This window comes from Amphiura filiformis, chromosome 16 (genome assembly GCF_039555335.1).
Source record: "Amphiura filiformis chromosome 16, Afil_fr2py, whole genome shotgun sequence".
NCBI classification, from domain to species: domain Eukaryota; kingdom Metazoa; phylum Echinodermata; class Ophiuroidea; order Amphilepidida; family Amphiuridae; genus Amphiura; species Amphiura filiformis.
The window spans coordinates 29541504-29562480 of NC_092643.1; the positions used below are offsets into that span (position 1 = coordinate 29541504).

Consider the following 20977-nt stretch of genomic DNA (forward strand, 5'->3'; position numbering starts at 1 on the left):
GTTGAGTATCTGCGTGGCACATTGGAAACTTGTTTTTTAAACACAGAATCTGTTAGCACAAAATTCCTGATAACCAGCAGAGCTGCCAACTCTCCCTCTTTTCGCAGGAGACTCCCTACTTTTAAACCTTCAGAACCCTTAATTTTTGGTCATCTCCCTGAAAAGGAAATGGTTTCATCCATTAAGATGTACACATTTTGACAAATCTCCCTGATTGCAACAGGAAATCTCCCTTTTTTCAAGATTCAAATGTTGGCAGCTCTGAACCAGGTGTGTGAGAGTTCAGATTTAAAGCCATATTATGTAAAAATATATTAGTATTTATTTTCCATAAAAAGTTAAATATGTTCCCTTTTAATTTTGAGCCGAACAAGTGTGGTAAAGCAAAGAAAATTGGAATTTACTACTAGCACCAATTCATGTTACTCCCGCGGTTGTTATACGGTACGATCCTCTGATGTGTATGTGTGTATGAGTCCCGCACGCCGTGTACGTATTGTGTTATGTATTATGAACATTGCATACATGTTCGACTAATATTTCCATCGTAATAATAAAACAACAGTTCCTGCGTTTTATTCAAAATCTCGGACTTTGACAAAACTACAGCACCTAGAAAGTCTTGATTTTTGCAGAGTATCTTTGTTTACTAAAGTACATAACAATCTTGTAAAAACCAGAATTTAAAAAAGAATTGAGGGCATTCTCCTCAGCAAATGTTATAATATGGCTTTAAATGGTCCTGTGTCAAAAACTGGGGTACCTTTGTGTTACATAGTAAAAAAATGAAATGCTTCAAACATTTACCCTACACATCTCATTTGAAGTGGATCATCCTCCTGAGCATTTTGACACCTTTTTTATGGAAATCGGTTAAAAATGAGAGAGTACGGGCAAAAACAATCACAAAGTAGGGAGGATGTACCCCCACCTCTTTTTTCCACAATTACAATCATTCTGAGCAAGTATTGGTCTTTTAAATGAACTTTTGTATTTATTTACTTGGTTTAGATGTCTGAGAGTTCATTTAGACATTTTTTTACTAGATTCAAATTTTTAATGAGGTTTTAAATCAATTTTACGATATGAATCCCTCCCCCTAATCCTCCTCCCCCTAATCCTCAGCCACCCTTGGCACATTTCATGCCAAACGTCATAAGAAAATAATTAAAAAATATTTTAAAACAGGATAAAAACATTAGTAATATAGAATAAATTAGCCTCAATTTAAGACCTAATTGAATCTTCTAAGTGAAGGAATACTCAAGAGACAGTGTTTTGAAATCCAAGCTGCACATCAAAATGTAACAAAGCCACCTTTTTGAATACCCCAGTATATGACACAGGATCAAATATGAATTTGTATGCCTCTATACCGGAGGCATCAATTTTCAGCTGTTATTTTTCTGCACTTGCTATGCAAGTAAGAAGCGAGTTTTCAACCTTTCCATGTACCTGCTTTCAGGCTTTTTCATCTGTTGTCACTCACACGCCTGATAACACAAAGTACCTTTACCTTTATACACTTATAATGACCCGGATGACACAAAATCCAGACAAAAAATTAAATCACAGGACCATGACAATTTTGTGTTAAAAAGGTTCCACTGTATTTGTTTGTTTGTTTTCATGGTAACAAGTTGATGGATATTTTCACTGCATTCATTTTTCGCATTAACCCTAACCGAACCAAGTCTCACTAAAGCTCACTATTAAAATCACTGTGGGTGCATGCATTCCATGTGACTTGATGAAGCAATTAGCCTAAGTCATATATACCCAGGGAATCACTGCCCGGGGCAGCCTAACCTCCGTGGCTACAGGTCGGTGATCTGCGTCTGAGGTCTGAGGTTCGAATCCCGAAGGGTACCAAGGGGACTTCTTTGTTCACCTTCTCTCCTTATTCGTTTCTTCTTTCCATTCCAATACCAAAAAAACACAGGTTCGGTTAGGGTTAAGTATTATGTGTAATAAATATTTTTGTGGGTTAAAAATTCGTGGCTGCCTGTTTGACCAGGAAAAATCGGGAAAACCCCCTTGAAAATTTCCCCTTATAAATATATATTTTTAATTTATGATGTCAATGTACAAGAGTGAAAATAAAGAGTTTTTCTACAGGAACTCAGTTTGGGAAAAAAGTGAGTTCTAGCTGGTTTATGAAATTAGTCCTGACCAGGACTCACTTTTGTTTTAACAACAGTCAGAATTCAAGCCCAAATGGTCTAACACTGTGGACCACAATGGCCTCATCTCATCAATGGTATAGTTCAATAACCTCAATTAAACAATCATAGTGCAAAATTTGACCTCCAGTTGCAGAGTATGAGTTTTTGTACCCAAATTTTCTACGGTCATTCAATGAATGTAAAATTGGGGGTTAAAGAACTGTGCCCTGATAGATGTTATGGATCCTAGTGAGAGTTGATTGAAGCAGTGCCATAAATTTGTCTCTTTTTTTTTCTTCTTAAATCCATGTTCAGGAATCAAAGTTGGTGAGACATCAAAGGATAACTTGTTCACATTATCAGAAGTAGAATGTCTAGGAGCTTGTGTCAATGCTCCAATGGTGCAGATAAATGACAACTACTACGAAGATCTAGAGGTCAAAGATATGGAAGAGATTATTGATGATCTGAAGGCTGGCAGGACACCTAAACCTGGTCCAAGGTGAGTACATTGTACACGTAGAATGGCTAGGAGCTTGTGCCAATTCCCCATGGTGCAGATAAGTGACAACATAGATATGGAAGAGATTATTGATGATCTGAAGGCTGGCAGGACACCTAAACCTGGTCCAAGGTGAGTACAAGTATAATGTCTAAGAGCCTTTGGCAATGCCCCAATGGTGCAGATAAATTACAACTATGAATATTTAGAGGTTAAAGATATGGAAGAGATTATTGATGATCTGAAATCTAGCAGGACACCAAAACCTGGTCCAAGGTGAGCAAAAATATAATGTCTAGGAGCTTGTGTCAATGCCCCAATGGTGCAGATAAATGACAACTACCAAGAAGATCTTGAGGTCAAAGATATGGAAGAGATTATTGATGATCTGAAGGCAGGCAGGACACCTAAACCTGGTCCACGGTGAGTACATGCAGAATACATAAGAGCCTTTGTTATTATGCCCCAATGGTGCATAAATGACAACAAAGATATGGAAGAGATTATTGATGATCTGAAGGCTGGCAGGACACCTAAACCTGGTCCAAGGTGAGTGAAAGTATAATGTCTAAGAGCCTTTGTCAATGCCCCAATGGTGCAGATAAATGACAACTACATGTACTATGATCTAGAGGTCAAAGATATGGAAGAGATTATTGACAACTACTGTGAAGATCTAGAAATCAAAGATATGGAAGAGATCATTGATGATCTGTAGGATGGCAGGACTGGTCCAAGGTAAATACAAGTAGGATGTCTACAAATCTTTGTCAATGCTTCCAAGATACAGATTGGAGGGCAACTTCTGTGACGATCTGCAGGTATAAAAATACAAAAACTGATAGAACCAGAGCTGGTCCAGTGTTAGCATGCCACCTTTTTGCCTAAAGCAGTCACTGATGTCGGCACATCAAGGCATTTTGCTTGCACATCTATATATATGGCATCATTGAACTTGCTTGTATGTGACAGCTGCAGGGCTTTGCTAATTCCAAATGTACTGATGTCAATGACTGCACCTCTCCAAAAGCTCTATGGGAGCTTAACAAACTATTAAGATCTGAAGGTAACCTATGGAAGAGATGTTGATGGATTCGAAGACTGACTGGAAATCAAAACTAAGGCTAATGAAACTCGATTGTTAGTTTCCTATTGACCGCCCGCATCACTTTTTCAATTTGACAAAAACTGTCATTATTTTCATAAAAAAGTCAATTATTTGAAAATTGAAATGCAAATAATCAAAATTTGAAACTCTCAAAATGTCTGACATCCCCTGCTGATCATAATCAACAGTTTTTCTTAGTTGTAGGGGTAGAGGATATATGTACCGTAGCAAATAATGGAAATTTAAGGATTACCTCATCATATTTCTAGTGATTACAAAAATTGCAAATTTCTTTTCATTTTAATGAAAACAAATTCAAATCTTTTCTCAATCTGTTGCAAAATGTCTGTAAAGATGATCTAAGCATTAATACTGGTTTTGAGATAGTCTTTCATCAACAATATACTTTGGTACTGGTGGGGTACCTAAATTTGGAGAAAGCTGTTCATGAAATCATTGATTTTGTTGACATAATGGATAATGAAAAGAAACCGAATAATGAATAATGAAATAGCGACCTCGTCCTTTTTTTCAAACATCCAATCGGAAACTAATAATCGAGTTCCATTGGCCTAATCCCAGCTTTGTTGAAGTAAAATTAATTATCTTACAGGCTTTGAGTTTAAGGCGTGCGAGTGCAATGCACATGCAGGGCACACCTTGAATCGCCTACCCAAGTGCAAATTATAGCTCGCCTTACAAATCTGCCAAACCTTAGCTTCTTCACAGGTACAATTTATAGCACACCTGACAGCTCGCTTAACATTTTAAGGAGTGCGATCAAACCTCAAACCCTGTATCTAGATTTCTAAGATTTTGATAATGAAACATGCAAATATAACATATTTGGAGCTTAAATGGAACAAATGTGTGTGAAGCGTGCCTAAATTTGCCTTTTTTTAAAGCTTTGCATAATTTTTGGTATATTGGTCCAACACATTGCCAGATGGTTATGTTTATTGCAAGAAAAAAGGAAGAGGTGTCGACTCAGATTTTAAAAGCAACACATCACATAATTTGTATTAGAACACGTACCTTTAGATATCCTTACTAAATCTTGATCACCAAATATACAGGGGAAATAAGAACCACACATCGCACATCGAGAAAAATTTCTGGACATACATCCCTGTATGAGGACTTGAACCCCAGACCTACACACTACAAACATATGCGCAAAAAGTTTAGGAGAACATATCTAGATTTTGAAGAACTTCATTCAGTTCATGCATATATTTTCACTATTCATATGAAAACACCATTGTCATGTGAATGAAATGTCTGATTAGCCATTTTTGGCAATTTATAAATGCAACTTTAAGGATTTAGAAAGGAAAAGCATTATTTAGAGCAATTATTCCCACTTGCCCTGTTTTGAGGTTTTAAAAGGTACTTGTGCATAATGTACATCAAGCATTTTTCTGCTTCTGCTTCATAGGCGCAGTACTCCATCGGCCTAATTATTAGTATGCACCAGGGAGTACAAGAAATTTCTTAATGAATATGCATTTATGCTAATTCCTTTTGCTGAAAGTTTTTAGGGAAAGATTTCTGTTTTACAGAAATGATAGTGGTTGATTTTATTGGATAGTACATTGTGTTGTTCTTTAATATGATCTTATGTATGCATGTAATGGGCTATTCCAGAAACTATTGGCACCCCCCATAGAAGATGCACATTTTTGGGAATTCCCAAACCAAAATCTAGAGAAAAAATGGGAATTCCCATTTTGACATTAAAATGATTAAAAATTGGGAATTTCAGTGTCCCTAAAAGAAGACAGGCAAATTTTTGCCAACATTTTGGGAATTCCCAAGCCTAAAATAAAAAGGTGTCTTTTTCTTAGGAATTCCCAAGTCTTCTTTCGGGTTGTGAAAATAATGACCATTTTTGGGAGGAATTCCCAGAGCAAAAAATGGTGACATATTTTGGGAATCCCATGTCTTCTTTAGGGGGTGGGGAGGGGGTGCCTTTAATTTCTGGAATAGCCTAATCACAGATTGAAATAGACAAAAACTCATAATGCGCAGTTTATTGTTTTTTTTTAGCAATATCCTCATTCTAGCGATGTTGACTGTATTTTATTGATCCCGTTCCTGTGACCTATTTAGAATATTTGTTCTATATTAAAGTTAAAACCTAATGAAACTAGAAAACAGTGGTTTAAAGTTTCCTACTGGTCGTAAAAAATCCTTCCATTGTGGATGAGAAAGGAAGTTGAAGTGTCTACTTTTGGAGCACACAGGTGCTTTTGAAATTCCAATCTGAATCATAACGACACCAAATCTACTAGATCATCAGCAATGTTACCACCAACAGTATGGCTACCTGAAGGTCAACAGTCTTCCATATTGACAACCTTGTCTTCCTCAGCAAAAGGTTTTTAGTCTCAATCTTCAGCTCTGATGCATGACCACAGCTCAGCCTATACAACTTAAATACCAAACCCTTCTATCGCATTTTTGGATGTTCTTCATCTAACATTACTCACCTTGACCTCAGTGGTAATAATTTGAAAACTTGACTTGTCACCACTCCCATTCATACCACCATTTTCATTGATTTATAAAAATAAAAGACAAAAAAGCGCAGAGATTTATAGTGCGCTACGCACACTGATCCACAAGCCTCAGCACACTTTATGGAATCATAGAGCTCAACTTGGAGAACAACTTGTCATACCTTGCCTGGACATCTCCATAAGAGATGGTAAGTCGCGATAGAAACAATCTCATTAGCTTAAAAACATATTAGAAATTTGTCTGCTTTCTTTGAGTTTCTTCCATATCTATGCTTAAGTAATTTAATATGAAAAGTTTTACATTTTTTGATAAAGGAAACTCCCATGAGGCATTGGAATGATGCAAGAAATCTACTAATTATAATCAAATCACAAATTTAAATAGACAAAGACTCATAATAATGCGCAGTTTATTTTTCTGAGCAATATCCTCATTCTAGCGATGTTGACTGTATTTTATTGATCCCGTTCCAGTGACCTATTTAGAATATTTATTCTATAAGTTAAAAACCTAATGAAACTAGAAAACAGTGGTTTAAAGTTTCCTACTGGTCGTAAAAAATCCTTCCATTGTGGATGAGAAAAGGAAGTTGAAGTGTCTACTTTTGGAGCGCATAAGTGCTTTTTGCATGGGTTATTGTTTATGCGGGATTTCAATGAATTGTTGAGATGTTATTAGTCATGCCCACTTGTTAGCTATTGTTTTTAAAGGTTTTACTTGGTATACGAAACTGAACGAGGCACTTTTGAGTTTGGAGCATGGAGGTAAATATTTTATTAAGTTCTGTTAACAATAACTGATTTTGGTAAAGAAAAGGAAGAGAATAGGAATGGTGGAAGGAGAAGTGGAGGAGAAAAATGCAGCTAAAAGGGAAGCTGGCTTCAAGCGGCCATATATTTCCTATTTTCACAATATTTGTGAACGCTTCCTATTTCCTATATTTAATAATACTAATAATTATACTTTATTTTTATATAGGGCATACATCAAAAAGATCATAAAGCGCTGAACAATATATAAAAGTACAGATAAATATAAAAACAAAATAACAAAAGTACAGATAACATATAACATATAAAAAAAATTATGATGAAAAACACGATAATCACAAGATAATAAAAGATAAATGAAAAATACAACAACACCAAGATGGGTAATGCAATGAAGGAAGGAAAATGAGCAGAAGAAGCATAAACACATTGCAATAAACCATTGCATAATCCATAATCCAAAACAGCTCGTTCAGAGCAGATCAAGCAAGAAAGTTTCTGGCTTGAACTGCTCTGAACGGGCTGTTTTGGATTTGAAGCTGGATGTTGAAGCTGGTCTAGTCCAGGTAGACATCATTGCTGTTGTGTCAAATCTCCCACACTTGCTGCTTCTGCCATTGACTTCACTTGGGACATACTGTGGTGGGTTGAGTGCTTTGGTGCTGGGAACTTTCACTTTCCAGAAGCAGGTACTCACCCTGTTGTGGTGTTTCTAGATGTTTGATGAAATGACAAAGTCGGGGGGGGGGGGGGGCTTGCAAACTTGGCAAGACTTGTTTAACCCTAACACCGAACCCTGCTTTTTGCTATCGGAAGTTAAAGAAGAAACGAAAAAGAAGAGAAGATGAACAAAGAACTCACTTGGCACCCCCGGGATTCGAACCTTAGACCCTCCCCCTGCATGCCAAGGACATGATCACCGACCAGTAGCCACACAGTATACGCTGGGCAGCGATTCGGTGAGCATATACCACTTAGGGTGATTGCGCAGATCATGGTCTTTTGTGGTATCTATGGGTGTTAGAGTTACCCAGTTGGACTGGGTGGGTGGGCACATACTTGGGTCCTGATGGGACCAAGCAAAATGCTCAAACCAAGCTTAAAAGCCTATATAAGCATGCTGGCCTGTATGAAGAGAAAAGTAAAAAGAAACACAATGAAGAAAAAGAGCAAGGAAAAGAAAGGCCACTCCAAACAAATCAATTGTACAATTGAATACCTGAGTGGAAGAAGGGCCCCAACTCCAGCAAAACTGTTTTTGAGATATTAAGAAAAAACTTAATATTTGGAGCAGTTTTATAGACAGAATTTTTCCATCTTCAGGGGACCTTTAATACATGAACATACACTATTACATACAGCCCTCGAATTAACCCACGGCACCCATGGCATTTTGCCATGGGTGCCCATCCCCACTGCCGTAATGCCCTCAAAATATGTCCTTTACCCAAGGCAGTCACTTGCGTGCCCTCTAATGAAGTTGCTGTCGGTGCCCCAGCCCTGCCCCTTCATTTATAAAATCATCTATCTATGTTTGTGTGTGTTTTCTTCACTTTTGAGAAATTGCCTTGGTGCCCTTCTCAAATTTTCAACAGTTGCCATGATGCCCTCTTGAACTACTACAAACTGCTGTGCTGCCTTGCCTTTTCAGTGAAAATCCAAGGCAATTATCAACTTGCTTTTAAAAAGTTGCCATGCCCCTTCAGATCCTTAATTCGAGGGCTGATTACATTCATTCAAAATTATATATGATGTTTCCATGGCAATGGTACAGGTTTTAATACAAGCTGGAGTTGGGCCATTCTTCAGCCAATATACATTTGTACTGCAAGTGCCAGTTCCGTAAGCAGATGTGTTATAAATAGCTACAGAAATTTGGTAATTATCCATTAATTGCACAAGTAGAAGCATGTAATATGTAAGCAAGAAAGTTTATTGTAGTGAAAAGCAGATTTCATGGATGAACAAAATTCCTCTTTAACCCAATATTTGTGGAAGAAGGGCCCAACTCCATAGAGTTGGGCCTTTCTTCCATGAAAACCATGATTATGTGTATGTGGAAGACTATTTAGAGAGTGAATTTTGGCTCATCTTTCACACACAAGGAAGAACAGTCTGCTGGCAATAAAATGATGGGTCGAACTTTTTTTTGTAAAAAATGGAGTTGGGCCCTTCTTCCACTCGGGTATTAAATTTTGCTCTTAGCCCTTGGGTCAAAAAATAAGAAATTGGGAACTCTTATTCTGTGCCCTGATACAATCAACTGCATGTACAATCACAATCAAAAGACCAAACAATGTTGCCATTTCATCAAACATCACGACTGAGCGATCAGAATTACCAGGGTTGGCAATTAATTTTTTTTTAAAATTTAGTAAAAAAAAAAGAAAATCGATTTATTTAAATTGATTTTTTTATTTAAATCAAATTTTTTGATTTTGCCAAGACCTGCTATACCACATAATCAAGTCAAAAGAGACCGCTGGAATGCTAGACAGTACAAAAAATCAAAACATGTTTTTACATTACTTTAAGTATTATTATTTATAGTATTAGACACAATAACCAATGTGATGATGTTATTGAGAACATGTCCTCCATTGTAAACTTTGCTGTGACAGTTGACACCTCGTTGTGTTATAGCCAGTGAATTTTGCATTAATGTCAGCTATCCAATCTTAAATTGACACCATAAATAAAAATTGACTTGAAAGAAAGCTGACAAGCATGCGGACTTGGAAAAGGAAATTGCACCTGGACCTTGTTTGATGCGTGACCCAAACATGTCAAAAGTAAGGGGCTGTGCAACAATTATAAGTTTCCCATAAAATGTGTTTTATATCTCGAATTTAAAAAAATCAAAATTATTTGATATCAGAAGGACATTCTTCGTATTCAAAATGCAATTTGATATGTCTGATGTGCTCTCATATATCCCGCAAAAATATGTGAAAATGTCGCTATCCAAGCCCTTAACCCTAACACCCCAGGGACATTTTGGCGACAGAAGGGAAAGAAGGAAGGAATAAAGAGAGAAAACAAAGAAAGAAGTTGTTTGCTCTGGGTGGGATTCGAACCCGAGACCCCTCGCATACCAAGCACTGGGTCAGCGCCACTTTGCCACAGGTTTCACTTGGGCTGGCCTGGCCAGCGAAAGCGTACCCATATATCACTTAGGGCGATTGCGCCATCTCATCACGTGGGATGCACGCACGAACAGTGCATCAAGTAGTATTTTGTAGTACCTGGGGCTGTTAGGGTTAACATGGCAGGTTTTCAAGAAGTTTTCAACCTGAATCCCATCCTTAGATATTCCCATTTTTCATTTTCTTTAAAAGCTTTTCTTAAAACATAACTCCCACATCTAGAAACCTTGATTTGAATTTTGAGTTTATGTTTGTCATCGACTCGCATGAGACAAGTTATGTAGTGGAGTTCCTTTGAAATCATAAATTTGACTACACAGTTTGGGATTCAGGGTTGCACCGCTTTCTCCCTTAACACTTTCATGTTTTGTTTTAAATCATAAGAACTGAAATCCCACCAACAGGGTTTCCATTAATATTCCACCCACCTGCACCAGCTATCTGAAATGTCACATCGGGCTATTCCGGTTGAAGTCCATCTACCCCTATGGAAGATGTGACCTTAAGGTTGGTCTGAACCCTGGAATTATGGAAACTTTGGGGCCTCATAACTTCTAAATTGTTGGTCTAAAGTATATAAAAGTATACATATTTAGAATGGCAAAGACTTGATAAGTTCATTTGTGAGGTCAAATTTCGTCTTTTTCGTGCATCGTAACAAAAAAATTCTTGGGCCAATTTTTTTTTTTATTAAAATTTTAAAAACTAGATAAAAATATCTAGGACCCGTTTTTTTATTTTTTTGAATTTTGACCAACTTTGAGAAATTTGCACCAAAAATGGTAAAAAAATGATGATTAAAAAAAAAAATCATAAAAAAGACAGATTTTGGCCCAAATTTCAAATATTTTTGGTGAAATTGGTCAAAATTCAAAAAAATAAAAAAAGAATTTTTTTGTTACGATGCACGAAAAAGAAGTAGGCCAAAAACCGTTATTTTTGGCCAAAAATGGCATTTTGGCCCAAATTTGACCTCACAAATGAACTTTTCAAGTCTTTGCCATTCTAAATATGTATACTTTTATAAACTTTAGACCAACAATTTAGAAGTTATGAGGCCCGAAAGTTTCCATAATTCCAGGGCTCAGACCAACCTTAATCTTTCACACAGGGAGTGTGAATTTCAAATGGGGTTACCTGGATTTTTATCAATACAGTCGAAGCTAACTGTCTGTACAAGCAGACTTCTACAACATTGACTAAAACTTAAAAATCAGATCACTCGTGGAAGCTTCATGCTGCAATATAATGTGCCAGCACACTCCCCCTCAGGTGCTGCTAAAACCCAATCACATGATTGCGTTGATCTGATTTTTTTCCACAATCCCCATGTTGAAACCTAGCAAAGGTTAACTTTTTTGAAAACCTTGTTCCTCTAGTCTTCAGAAGAAAAAAGTACCCCTTTAAAGGAGCAGGCACTGACAGCCTTATCCTAGAGCCATAAGTTTTCCGTGATACGGAAAATGGACACATTTCATGGAATCGGAGGTAGAAAACGGAAAATATGATTTCATGTAGTTGGAAAAATAAAATTGAAATAATTGAAAAAAGTGAGTAAAATACAAATAAAAAATAAATGTGAGTTTGTTGTTGTTTTCAATAAAATAAATGTGTAGAGAGTGCGGTAAAGTTTGTAATATATCTTAATTAAACTTCTTGTAATACAGACAAAACACAAAAAGCCACAAGAAAATGGAGAAAACACGGAAAGTGACATATTGACAAAATGGAATTTCAAAGGTAGAAAATGGAAAACTATTGACTCTACCTTATCCCTTTTCAAAACATCTTTTTTGGATGATGCTATCATGCTATGATTTCTTATTGTCTCTGCTTTTGCAGCTGATGTTTTGTTGGATCTATTATTCAAGAAATCTTGATAGTAGTTGCATGAATAAGTAGAATATCAGTTCATATCACATTCAAGTTAAAAGTTTGTTAACCAATCATGCAAATCAGGTTATATGACCTGCCTGCCATCATGTTTGAGACAAACAAACAAGAAACGTGTCATAAATCTTGTCTATTTCTTGTCATTTCGCAGTGCAAATAACCCCAAGTCATCCGACCGCCAGGCAGATGATACAGTGTTGCACTTTCAGGCACAGGCAAATATGTAAAAGTCAACATAGAAGCGTGTTAGAACTGTCTTATGAGATTTAGGATATTGAGTGTTTACTGGATTTAAAGGGATATTCTGGATTACTGTATAGATGTTTACATGCCCCTGTAATAATGTTGATGACCCAAAATTGTAACTTGCTCTTCTTTATGACATGATATCCTTGTTCATTCTTTGGGGCTACAATATGGTGAAAATGATCCCATCACATTGTGTTAGTTTGGATTCTGAAGTATGATTTTCATATTGATGACAAATAAAATACAAAAGAAATTAGAAACTTAATTTGGCTGTATTTCAAAATTGGTGGTAATTGATAAACTTGATTTTGCATCACATTTGTAGAAAAGACAATATGGGATGACAAGAATCATATTTTACCAATTAGCTACTCAAAAACTGCAATGATGTACTTAAATAGGAATGAGTCAAGGGAGCCAATAATCATATTTATATGTATCCGGAGGTCTTACAGTTCTAGAGTTAAGGCCAAAAATATATCAAAACAAAGTTTTGGAAACCAACCAGTCATTTTTACTACATGAATACTATGAAAATACAACTACCCATCTTCAGTAGATAGCACAAATGATTTACTATGCATCTAAAGTAGTGCAGCCAGGACTTTTACATAGGGGGGAAGGGGACAAGACGACTTTCTTGGGGTGGGGAACTGTTAAAAAACCCATATAAATCTTAAATTTGAGGGTGGGAAGTATCCCAAGGGGGGTGGGGGCTGTAGGGCAGGTGTCATGCATCTGAAGTAGAAAATATAACCATTCATCATCAGAAGATAGCACAGATGAATAACATATGCATTTAAAGTAGAAAATGTAACCTATTATCTTCAGAAGATAGCACAAATGATTTACTATGCATCTAAAATAGAAAATATAAGCATTCATCTTCAGTAGATAGCACTTAATGATTTACCATGTATTTTAGTAGAAAATATAACCATAGCACAAATGATTTACTATGCATCTAAAGTAGAAAATAATTATAACCATCCATCTTCAGTAGATAGCACAAATGATTTGCTATGCTTCTAAAGTAGCAAATATAAGCATTCATCTTCAGTAGATAGCACAAATGATTTACTATGCATCTAAAGTAGAAAATAATTATAATCATTCATCTTCAGTAGATAGCACGAATGATTTACTATGCTTCTAAAGTAGCAAATATAAGCATTCATCTTCAGTAGATAGCACGAATGATTTACTATGCTTCTAAAGTAGCAAATATAATCATTCATCTTCAGAAGATAGCACAAATGATTTACTATGCATCTAAAGTAGCAAATATAAGCATTCATCTTCAGTAGATAGCAGAAATGATTTACTATGCATTTATAGTATACAAATATATACTGCCATGAGAGGTTTTGGTTAAAACTATGGGCCCCAGGTGAGATCAATAGTACTATTTTCCTGAGGGACGCAGCCCCGAAGGAAAATAGTACTATTGATCTCAGCGAGGACCATAGTTTTAACTAGTACCTCGAATGAAGGCAGTATATATTTGTTTTATATCCTTCATTCATAGATTTTTTTTTCATTGATTGGTTAAAAGATTATATGAAAACTCCACCATGTTGCGAGAAAGGCCTAGGTAGGACCTATGCACGGTAGGCCGGTTTAGGCGGTCCAAGGACTCCCACTGTAATGTCATGCATGATCATGTGCTCATGGTTTTTTAAGCTTACTCATTGTCAGTGTATATTTGTTCAAATTGTATCTTCATTCCACTTTGCCTTCATTCATAGATTATTTGTACAAAGATTAGTACATGTAAAAAGATTTATATGTAGGCCTAAACTTGAAGGCCATCATGCATCGGGATAGGCCTCCGTACGCACGGCACTAGGTCGGCTAGGCGGCCGGCGGTCCAAGACTAGTCTCACACTTTCAGTGTTTGTTTTTAAGCTTACCATGTCAGTATTGCTCTGAATCTGACTGTGTTGGTCTAAAACACATATACCTGCGCTAGAACTGGTAACAATTCAAATTAAACAGCTGAAATCGTGATCTTCTTCAGCAGTAGCAGCCCACTCCAGCTTGATTTATATTTCGCCATTTTTGTGTTGTCGTTTCTCGGCAGTGACAAAATACTCTCATTATCTCATAGTCAATGTCGACGTTCAATGTTATTGTTATGCTTTATGGACTGCGACGTGGGTATGCTGCTATCCGTAAATAGTAAATATCCAGAAGTACTATTTACGGCTTGAAGGTACTATTTACGGACGTAAATAGTACTTTTTTGCACTTCCTCACAGAATAGTGTGTTTATTTTTGATCACGTGACACACTTTTAACCAATCAATGAACAAGAATCTATGAATGAAGGATATAATAGAAACTATAACCATTCATCTTCAGAAGATAGCACAAATGATTTACTATGCATTTAAAGTAGAAAATGTAACCTATTATCTTCAGAAGATAGCACAAATGATTTATCATGTATTTGAAGTAGAAAATGTAACCTATTATCTTCAGAAGATAGCACAAATGATTTACTATGTATCTAAAGTAGCAAATATAACCATTCATCTTCAGAAGATAGCACAGATGATTTATCATGCATTTAAGTAGAAAATGTAACCTATTATCTTCAGAAGATAGCACAAATGATTTACTATGCATCTAAAGTAGAAAATGTAATCATTCATCTTCAGAAGATAGCACAAATGATTTACTATGCATCTAAAGTAGAAAATTTATCCATCCATCTTCAGTAGCTAGCACAAATGATTTACCATACATTTAAAGTAGAAACTATAACCATTCATCTTCAGAAGATAACACAAATGATTTACCATGCATCTAAAGTAGACAATATAACCATTCATCTTCAGAAGATAGCACAAATGATTTACCATGCATTTATAGTAGAAACTATAACCATTCATCTTCAGAAGATAGCACAAATGATTTACCATGCATTTATAGTAGAAACTATAACCATTCATCTTATAGCACGAATGATTTACTTTGCATCTAAAGTAGAAAATATAATCATTCATCTTCAGTAGATAGCACAAATGATTTACTATGCATCTAAAGTAGCAAATATGAACATTCATCTTCAGTATAACGCAAATGATTTACCAGGCATACCACTAATTCAATGTGTCCCTGGCTGTGCAATAGAAGCAAAAGTAATTAAAATGTACAACTTAATCCAGATTTGAAAAAAGAAGGAATTTTTAGTAACAACATTTCTCAGGTTTCCAACCTTGAATAACAAGTAATTTTAGGGTCTATAACTTTTTCCATTTTTGTAAAAATCTCCTCTGCAATATGCAAACATTTCTATACCATATCATGCAGTCATCAAAGCAGACACTATGATCCGATTTATCTCCAAATCTTATGAATCTGATGTTTGATTGCTACCTCCCCTCAAGCAAAGAGCAAGACTGCCACAAAATGTCAAGAGTGTGTTCATCTCAGAAATGTCAGGTTGCATATGAACCTTCAAAAAACACTTTAAATTGGGTTTTTTTAAAGGTTGTATCCAGTACCCACATAGTTGGTTTAAGTTTACAGAGACAGACCTAACACTTGCGTTTCCACGCATGCTGAAAGATTTTAAAGCCAACAAAAGAATCAAGTTTGTTTCCAGTTGCAGGTCTGAAAATTGCAAAACGCAATGCGTTTTTTTACTTTCAGTTTTTAATACAAAAAACTGCACTGCAGTATTTTACAAAAAAATTCAGGAAGAAAAAACAACACGCAAACAACACCATTGGTGTTTGAAAATAAAATTAAAAAAATTCCCATAGTTCACCAAAACTATTCATGCATTAAATGAATTTTTCCATGTTAAGTTCAAATTGAGCTGAAGAAAATGCAGGCAGTGCCTGAATTTTGTTTTTTGGGGGTGGGGTGGTGGGGGTCGGGTGATGGGAATCTTAGTTGGGATGGGGCAGGCAAAAATATAAAAAGAATGACATATCAGCTCAGGTGTATAAAATGCTTGATATTTGTGAGAAAAATGTTAATCTACCTTAACTTTTTGTGTCTTATTTTTTTTGTTTTAATAATTTTTGACGACAAATATTAAATAAAAAAGTAAAGCGCAAAAAATGGTTCCTTGCAGCAATGCACACAAGCTACTGGAAACAAACTTGCTTATTTTTTTGGCCTTATAGTCTCACATTTTAAAAGGTCATAAAGCTAAAATTTGCTTTTGTACCTAATAATGAATGAAGGTTACTTGTAACAGCAGCAACAGAAACAACAACTTATCTCTTGATGAGTGCATCAAATTACAGTGTCTGGTTTCCCCCCTGGGTGTCCTGAAATCTTAAATGACGTGTTATTATTAATGTTTTTAATGTCATGTCATGGAACTCTTGACTGGTGTTTTATTTATAGCTGTATGTGGTTCACCTGTTCAGAAGAAGATATTTGTCATGGAAAATCAGCCTTGCATTTATTCAGGAAACGCAATACCGTAAAAACTTGATAGTTAGCATTACGTGCTTACTATCAAGCGCTTTTGAAGCATGAAATTGTACCAAAGTCCAGCGCTTCACCAACTGAGCTAATGGGGTTGAGATGCACATTTGCAGGTTTACTTGTTCGTATATAACTATGGGTATCGATGATTTGCTCAAAACCCTTTCCACTTTTGTGGATGGGTCTCTTCATGTTTGCATGTTTTAAAAGTGCTTGATAGTAAGCACATACGAGGGGGTATCCAAAAGTTTTTGACATCACACAGAAGTGAAAGTGCTATACCGATGAAATTTTGTCAATGTAATCACTGGTCCTTAAGGGCTGTGGTATGAACGTTTGGACAGTATTTATTGTGGGAGATTAGAGCACATCAGACATATCGAATTGCATTCTGAATACGAAGAATGTCATTCTGATATCAAATAATTTTGATTTTTGAAATTCGCAATTTAATACACATTTTATGGCAAATCATTAAAAATTGATATTTTTGATATTTAACAGTACTTAGAGTTGAAGATATGGATTTTTTCCCAAAACACCCAAAAAATTAGGTCTTTTGGGAAAAAATCCATATCTTCAATATGAAAGGTCAAAATTTTCAATTGACCGTCGGCTTTTCCTCCCTGCTACATTCACTTTAAGAATATATCATTAGATTTATAAAATTTACTTGAGGACTGTTATAAATCAAAATGTGAAAAATATCAAATTTTTATAATTTGTCATAAAATTTGTATTATATTGTGATTTTCAAAAATGAAAATTATTTGATATCAGAAAGACATGCTTCAGTATTCAGAATGTAATTCGATAGGTCTGAGGTGCTCTCATGTCCCACAAAAAATACTGTCGAAACGCAATAAACGCTCATTTTAGATCCCTTAAGTACAATGCATTATGGTCCAAAAATGGTCTCATAAGTATGTTTACTTTCTTTACAGGTGGCGCTAGATGGGAAGTAGGCGCATAACCTTTTCGTGATAAGATCCTCCACTTTCTTGAGTTTTTTTTTTTTTTTTTCATCATCAGTAAGTGATGGACGTTCACTTTTTGGCTCATCTGTGAGGGACATGTGGCCAGTTTGGAAATTCCTTTTCAAAAAGCAATAGTGCCATATGATGGGCAATCATCACCGTAGATTGCTTTAATTTCATCATAGATTTTCTGAGCATTGTAGGCCTAACCCTTCAAATGCAGGAACTTAATCATGATGCGTGCCTCAATTTTCACCATATTGCAGGTTATGCGCCTACTGCCCATCTAGTGCCCCATGTAAAGAAAGTAACCATACTTATGAGACCATTTTTGGACCATAATGTACATAAGGACCAGTGATTACACTGACAAAATTTCATCAATGTAGCTCTTTTCCTTCTGAGTGATGTCAAAAACTTTTGGATACCCCCTTGTATGCTATAAACTATCTAGTTTTAACGGTATGGTGTTCACCATTTTCCCATTCTCTTTCTCTTCTCTGTTATATTTGCATATCGTGTCAAATAAAAGAAAAAACTTCCCCTGTTGGCGCACTTTTCAAAGCTTCCCCTGTTGACACTCTTTTCAAAACTTCCCCTGTTGGCACACTTTTCCTAACTTCTTGGCACACTTTTGGATAAGAAACTTACAAGTTTGTAAATCAAACTATACACCATACTAGCTATTTAGCATCTGGTAATAGGTTTTTACCATCCAGGGAGTCAAAATGGCAAATATTAGTATATTTTTGCCAAACTCATTACAGACTTAATGTCATTATTACCCAATTAAACCAACTGTGGCATGTTCGTTCCATACATATTCTACAAACATGATCTATGAATAACAGATCAATTGAAAACTTCTACAGCAGTAGTCTTTTTCCCACATGCATGTCTTCCTTAACAATCATGCTTGTGTGAGCATTAAAACTGAGCAAATTCAATCAAATTTGTGTCACTGTTTTAAATTTGATAGAATCAGGAATAGAATTCAGACCAAGTATCAATAGAGAAGTAGGACAGGTAGGGCTCTGTCATTCTCCCAGGACAGCCGTGATTCTTGACAGAGTTTTATCTATAATCTTTAAAGGGATATACAGCCCATTTGCCAGCAAAATAAAATTTCAATTCTGACATCCTCATAATGAAACTAAACCTTCAAGCTTTTCAAATCAAAAGTGTCACAAGTCCAATTCTAGGAGAACAACATCCAATAAAAATAGTATTTGCCTGTTTTTGATGGCAGCCATATTCGAAACAAGGGCTGGATTTTTACACCCCCCCACCCCAACGGCGTGTACTTTTTGCTGTCGGACGTGTAACTTTTTAAAAGTACACGCCCTACTGGCACTGGCATGTGGCATTTTGATGATCATAGGTCACTCTATTTGCCAATTTATCCTAAAAAGTGCCAATTGTATGCTCCCTTCATGCGAATTTGTTCTACTTTTGAACCATAGGGCCCCTTCTCAATTATTCTGTCGTCAAAAAAAACTGGATGCATTATACTTCAAGAAAATTTTTTTTCCAACCCCACCTCTTATGTCATAAAGAAATCTATGCCACTGTTAATAACGAACAAGTGACGAGCAGGGCTCACATAGTCCTTCAAGAATGACTCTCGGCTTGAGAAGTTTAAAACTATTGTATACTACTACTACTAGTATTGAGGCAACAAGAATGACTCTCGGCTTGAGAAGTTTAAAACTATTGTATACTAGTACTCGGCCTTCGGCCTCGTTGTTCGGCTTTGCCGAACATGCTCGGCTTCGCCGAGCCCCTCCCCCACATAGCCGCGGGTCATTCTTGAAGGACTAGGCTCACATCTAAATGGTTAACAGTAACACTTACCTGCTACGTGTATTAAACTTACTAAACTATCATCTATCGTCTTCTTTATCGTATTTATTGTAACATTATTTCCGGAAAAAATTCGGGATTGTAAAATTTTTGTAGTACCTTGAACAGTTACACGCCCGACTGGCTAGTGCCAAAAAAAGTTAAGATCCAGCCCTGTTCAAAACGCTCAACAAAATTCAAGGGTGCTGTAGTTTACTTACCGAATATAATTATGAAAACAGTTTTGACTTGGAATTCAGCAGTAGAGTTAGGGTGTTTATAATCACAACTTGCATATTCTTTCTAAATATTGATAAGTTATAGTCTGACATGTTGAGTGTCAGAATAAAATAACAGTGTATTTCTTTTAAGTCCGACCTACTTGTTCTAGGTATAAGTAGGTGGGTGTTTGTATGTAGGTCTCATGCAGACCTTTCTGGAATTTGTTAAAACAAAATAATCCGATAAGAGATACCAGTGTATCCTCTATGGAAATTACTTATGATGACAAGGTTTGAGGTTTGACCATGGTTTCGCAGACAAAGTGGCAAAAAATTGAAGCTACTTTTTCGATGGTAAAAAGTACTGTTTCTATGGTGAAATTTTATGGTGATTCTGAAGCTGAAGTCAGAAATGCAAAAGATGCAACCGTTTCCCAGATATGAAAGAATTTGTAGGTGCGAGTTGCATTTATCGATATTTTTGGTTATGAAAAATTGGGACTTTTTTTTGACAAAATGGTCCAAAAAATGTGTTGTTGTTGCCTCTTAACAACACAAAATAGAGCATTTTGACTGTCAAATTCATAATATACAGACAATTTTACCCTAGAAATGTCACAATTCAAGATTTTCAGTGTTTATTTTCACTCCTAAATATGCTTTCCACACTTGGTCAAACATCAAAACATGTCATATTCCATATCATGCACCATGATGTGTAAACAATTCTTTAAAAAAATTATATTTAACTTTATATTGAGAGAAGTACTTTGGGCATAATCTATTCAATTTCAAGAATGTGGGCTCTCTGTTTTCTTCGTGTGGCTGAAAGTGGTCAATTTATGCGAAAAAATTTGAGAACTGGTAACCGTAAAATCCCATAAGAATTTTTGTGTTGTGCATAAATGATTCAATTTTCAGGTCTCGCGCTCTTTTCTTTCTCCTGTTCACTCATTTTTCATAATTTCTGGGATTTTTTACACCTGCCAGAAAATTAAGGGATTAGGTGTAACATTTTTTTTAAATATGTTTTTGTAAAATTTTTAATTAAAAAAAAAGGGAGGGGGGAAGTTCCAAGGTCTCTATGAAATACAATTTAAATGTTTTAATTTAATTTTTTTAAATGTTA

General features: G+C 35.8%; 1 protein-coding gene across 1 annotated transcript in view; it reads left to right on the forward strand.

The window, feature by feature from the left end:
- The window catches only part of LOC140135851 (NADH dehydrogenase [ubiquinone] flavoprotein 2, mitochondrial-like), a 70661-nt gene that overhangs the window by 32854 nt on the left and 16830 nt on the right, over nucleotides 1–20977 (forward strand). Inside the window, exon 6 of the mRNA XM_072157490.1 lies at nucleotides 2481–2667. Within this exon, the coding sequence (XP_072013591.1) occupies nucleotides 2481–2667 (187 nt within the window). The remainder of the gene's footprint in view (nucleotides 1–2480; nucleotides 2668–20977) is intronic.